This window comes from Anguilla rostrata, chromosome 6 (genome assembly GCF_018555375.3).
Source record: "Anguilla rostrata isolate EN2019 chromosome 6, ASM1855537v3, whole genome shotgun sequence".
Classification (NCBI taxonomy): domain Eukaryota; kingdom Metazoa; phylum Chordata; class Actinopteri; order Anguilliformes; family Anguillidae; genus Anguilla; species Anguilla rostrata.
The window spans coordinates 1,389,178-1,394,147 of NC_057938.1; the positions used below are offsets into that span (position 1 = coordinate 1,389,178).

Below are 4,970 nucleotides of genomic sequence, written 5' to 3' on the forward strand. Positions count from 1 at the left end.
GGAGACTCACTGCTTGAAAAGTAGGGCAAAGTTCAGGCCTGATGCAAACTTGAGTAAGACCACCCCACATCCAGCCACCCCATCACACATGTTCAGGGGAACTTACACCCAGCCGGGAATGAATCCTTTTAAAGACAATCCTGGTTCTCTTCCAAAAATTTTTTTTAAATGCACTAACTGGCTGTTCATAACACTTGCGCAAAAAATGCAGCTGAAAGTTCATTTTGCACACCAATGTGAGGTAACTCAGCTAGCGTTCCCCAAACTTCCATATAAACCCCTCCCATCCCAACACGTAGAGAGACAAAAACGACTGAAATAATGTGCAATAATTTATTCAGAATTCTGACCATGAACATTCCAGACAGTTGATAAATAAACAATATATTACTCTCAGTTTTACCAGAGTAAAACAATGAAGGATAATTTAAAAAACACATATAGCATGTGCATGATCCCTGTTTCACATTAAACTTGTGACAGGCGTGCATACATTATCACAGTGTGGGGAAAACAACACATGCCTGTTTTTAATCAAAAACATCAGCTGGTATTGCAAGTAAAATTAAATGACAGTGTGCAACAGTCATTTTCTTTGTCCATTATTTGACATCATCATGTCTATCTGTGCAGCCGCCCATACCCTCACGTCGCCGCCAACTCCAGTCCGTGACAATAACGAAATCGCCGCGGTCCACCCACTGTGTTCTCAACGCTGCCCGCGCGCGCCCTCGCGCTGGGCGCGCAGCTGCCACGCTCAAACAGCTCGCGCGTCAGTCCAGTTAACTGTCACTTGGCACAAATGCGCTCTTCCGGATTCACGGGAAAGTAGGACAGATACGCTGTCCCTTCGGACTGTTTCGCCATCCCCTCCCTTATCCCAGCTCCATCCAAGTGGGATATTCTACAGGACCCGTCGTCGTATCTTTCCGTACGCGGCGCTGGGCGTCTTTCTTAACTCAGTTAAGAACGACCATTTAAAATTCCGGCGCTTTCGCTGGTCTGGTTCCACTTCGTCTGGTAGTGTCTGTTCAGCGCTCATGCAGGGCGAGCGACGGTATCCACTCGTTCTTGCAGCGACTCTCCTTGCAGAATCTCCCAACCTCCTTTAGCGCCGGGCACTTCAGATCGTCAACATGAGGATTCTAAAAGGGAAGGGGGAAACGGGTTAGACACGCGTTCTGAAATAATCTTTCCGCAATCTTAAGTCACAGTTTGACGCCATGTGGTCCATCGTACCGAATAGTTACAAAACCCACGTACATTACACGTCAGTCTATCAACATTTTGCAAGAATTGTGCAATGTTCAGTACTAGCACCTCAGTTGCTACATTTCGCGCGATTCTTACCGTAACGAGAATGCAATGCAAGTCTTTCGGTTCGTTTCCGTTGTTGTCCACTGTGTCCGGTTCGCCCAGGACTTGCGCCAGCCTCCTCATGCCGGACACGCGCAGGATGTTAATGTCGATGTCGCAGCAGAACGCTTGGATCAGAGTGAAGTGGATCTGAAGCGCTATGTCGTCCTCGTCTTCCTCATCCGCCGCCAGAACGCACAGCACCACGCTGTCCGGATCGCTGAAATGCACGAGCATAGCGTACAGTATTAATACACTGCACCCGGTAGCCACAAAACGAATTATCATGCAGAGTCAGACAAAAGTGTCATTCCACTTATACTTATACATAGAAAATATATAATAATAATATGTAATAATACTCACACATTCATAAGTTTCGCAGATTCGTAGACTCCCACGGTGAGGCAGTCCTGCCGTTGTGCGGCCTCGAAGAGCTCCTCTAAAGCTTGGCTCGCGTTATCCATCCTTCACGAGGAAGAAACAAGTGAGATTTAGCAGGGAGACCGGCACAATATAACGAACGTGCGCTAAAACTAGTTAGAGCGCCGGACACACGAATATCGCACTGATGCCACTGCGGAGCTCACTAAACTCGTCCCGTGCGCAATATCTTCATTACAATACGCACATCTACAAGATAAATAGAGCTGAGCAAGAGCGAATTTCTAAAGCAGCATCCGTCTGACAGGTTGTCGCGATGGGTACGTTTAAATACTTACTTTTTCTCAGTAGTGTTGCATCCGACGAGGTCTTCCAGAGTCATATTGACATATAATCCACAAGTTTAAGGATAAATTCCGAAGTGCAGCCGTCTGAATGCGACGTAGATGATCAGGTTGTGCAATCCAAGTTTGATATCCGCGAAACGTCGGTGCGCAGCAATAGTAAGTCCCTGGCTAGTGCTCTGTAAGTACCGCAACCAGTTCTCGTGCTTTCCCGTATGATACCGGAGCGTTATATTCACTTTCGGTGTGGGCGCGGCTTAAGCCAATGGAGACTTCTCTAATTGGTCAACAGTTTTCATACAATTCTCACCCTTTGCAGTCATTGGATGACTGCGCTAAACCCTTGACTGGCACCCACGTGGGGTTTTTCACAGAATTCCCCCCGCCCCCGGTTTACTCCAAACTCAAGTGCACGGGAAGGCCATTACTTTTGTGAATAATATTTACTAAATATTAAAGTTTCATGGGCCTACTAAGGTTTCCACACTAGGAACAGAGAGATCTTTCTCAGCGCTCGAACACTTTCACAAATAAAAAAAAATAAAAAAACTGCTTAATTTCAGATGCGTGTAAATCAAGCCCATAATAATATAAGAAATAAAGGGGAAAATGTGCGTTTTATTTGCACGAATAATGAATTAATGACGAAGCAAATTTCTTATGTGCTGCATAACATTCGATGACTTTGCCGTCGCCGAATGCACGTGGGACCCTGTGATTTAATGTTCTAGCACGCGATATTTCTCACGTGATAAGTGGACCCGTCGCAATTGCGCAATAGTCCTTGGCATTTTATATATGTTAACTTACTTTCATAACCGTTATGAAGACGATACCGTGTTTTGTCATCATATTTACAACGCCGCAGTTCGTGCATTGCAGATTAACCTCCGCGCACCAAGGATTGTCTACTTTATTCGACCTTATTCCAGCAGACCTCCGCTGCATCCACCGTGTTTTCATGTTATGAAAAATACTAAACACAATTTGGATATAAACGTATACAATTTAATTCCATAAACGTGCATATTATGCAGTTATGCGTGCATTCATGTTTGGTGTTTTTTCCGCTACTAAATGAGCAAGCGAGCAAAATCCTCGATGACCCCGAGATTTCATAAACCCACCGTCGAAGTCTTTTTCGGAGACCGATCGCCCCCGGGTGGTTGTGTTTGATCACTACAATAGGTAGACATATTAAAACACGCTGTAGTTCTCTTCCCTTTACAGCGCAGTCATGCCCGGGCACGCTCAGTACCGAGTCACCCGGTCGCCATGTTTGCCTGCTCACAGGGCGCGTGATGGTAACATGAGCAACATGTGAATGCGGGCTGTGCATGCACGCAACAAGTGCATGCAGGTTGCGCATGCGCGCTCGAATATTTTTTAAATAGCATAATCGCGGTGTAGCAACATTCCAAGCTCAACCCACATTTTAATCCAACAAACATCCATAAAATTACCACAAAAAATTACAATGTCATCTTCCACCCTACCCATTAAACCAAAGCTCATTATAAACGAAACTATTTATAAAGAAACTAAAATACATTGTGAAGGATAAAGAGGTGTGTATGCTAGCAGGTATGTTGTCTCTTTTACTTTAGTTGTATTTATTTATTTATTTTTAAAACTTTTTTAACGAATACTTCTAATGCCTTTAATGTTATCTGTTCTTTTAGTTCATTGTGAAGCACTTTGTATTGCACGGAGGTGCACGAAGGGATGATTGATTGATTACTATATGAAAATGATGGGGAGAGGGAAATACTGTATGTCTGTAGGGGCAAAACCAGGACCTAAAAAAAATACAGAGGCCAAGAGGCTCAGCTGGGGTGGGGGTGCAGGTGTAGGCTGGGGTACGTACTCCCCCTCCTTAAATTTAGTCATTACATTGAGGGTGCAATGGTAGCTACAGCCCTCAATGTCAATATATTTATAATAAATAATGCATGTATTATTATTATTATTATTATTATTGGCTGATACATCGTTGATGGTGAAAGAACATAATAAAATGAGAAATAAGGGCATAAAATAATTATATTTGGGTTTTTTTTTTTTTTTTTGGAGAATTGTCCGTTTTGCCTATTAATGGCCAGTGTTGTCATTTCTTTCTGTATATAAAATGGCGATAGGTAACTTTATTTACTGACTAAAAGTGGCCATGCAAATGAATCATTAAAAAGATGACGTGTTTAAGCTGCCATCGTCTAAGTAAGAAATGAGTTTACCGCAGGTTAAACACGTAACATACCCAGCCTGATATAATTCTGTGTTGTCTGTGATAAAGGGCAATACATCATTAAGAAGCAGAACTACAGAAGCTAAATTATCCATAATCTGCTTTAAATATGGTTATTTGGCCCTTGCTTTGACACACTCAGGACTAGTTTCCCAGAAAAAAAAAAGTTTACATTTAGAGTTTTGTATGGAGAATCTCCATTCAAAGTTTAATTTAGTCTAGGACTAAGTTTCATCTCTGTTTGAAAAAATTGGCCCTCTGTGTTTTTGAAATGTTGCCTGATATGAAAGTGTTTTTTAAAGATCAAAATCTAAATCCAGTATGGTTTATTTTGAAGGCTCTACTGTGGTGTGGCTTACTCATCAATATAACAATTTTACACAGATTTACACCGCACATAATAGATATAACCCATTTGGGTATGTTGTCAACGAGCGCCGCCCGGCGTTCGTTGCGCAGTTTTATGTTATGTTCATGAGTCGTTTTATTTCGATCGCTTCAGATTTGGGCATGCGAGGACTTGTTTCGCTCCGGAGTTTCGCTGCTGTGAAGCTAATTTGCGTAATGAAGATGCTAAAACGACTTAGCGCTATTAACGCCTATAAACACATGTACGGTTGGTATAATCCGTTTGATACACG

At 42.8% G+C, this 4,970-nt stretch overlaps 1 protein-coding gene across 1 annotated transcript; it reads right to left on the bottom strand.

Annotated features, from left to right (window-relative positions):
• Window positions 1–319: 319 nt before the first annotated feature.
• LOC135258126 (growth arrest and DNA damage-inducible protein GADD45 beta-like) lies at window positions 320–2,299 on the bottom strand. The gene is made up of 4 exons (XM_064341383.1): window positions 2,079–2,299; window positions 1,723–1,824; window positions 1,351–1,576; window positions 320–1,145 (listed from the first exon to the last, which is right to left on the bottom strand). The coding sequence occupies exons 1-4, from the start codon at window positions 2,120–2,122 to the stop codon at window positions 1,032–1,034; spliced, it is 486 nt and encodes a 161-aa protein (XP_064197453.1). The 5' UTR covers window positions 2,123–2,299; the 3' UTR covers window positions 320–1,031.
• Between the last annotated feature and the right edge of the window lie 2,671 nt (window positions 2,300–4,970).

Coding starts and splice junctions, on each gene's coding strand:
- LOC135258126 (XM_064341383.1), bottom strand. CDS start 2,122: ATGACTCTGGAAGACCTCGTCGGATGCAACACTACTGAGAAAAA. Junction 1,577..1,722: donor TCTGCGAAACTTATGAATGT/GTGAGTATTATT, acceptor CGTGCATTTCAG/CGATCCGGACAGCGTGGTGC. Junction 1,146..1,350: donor TGCATTGCATTCTCGTTACG/GTAAGAATCGCG, acceptor CTTCCCTTTTAG/AATCCTCATGTTGACGATCT.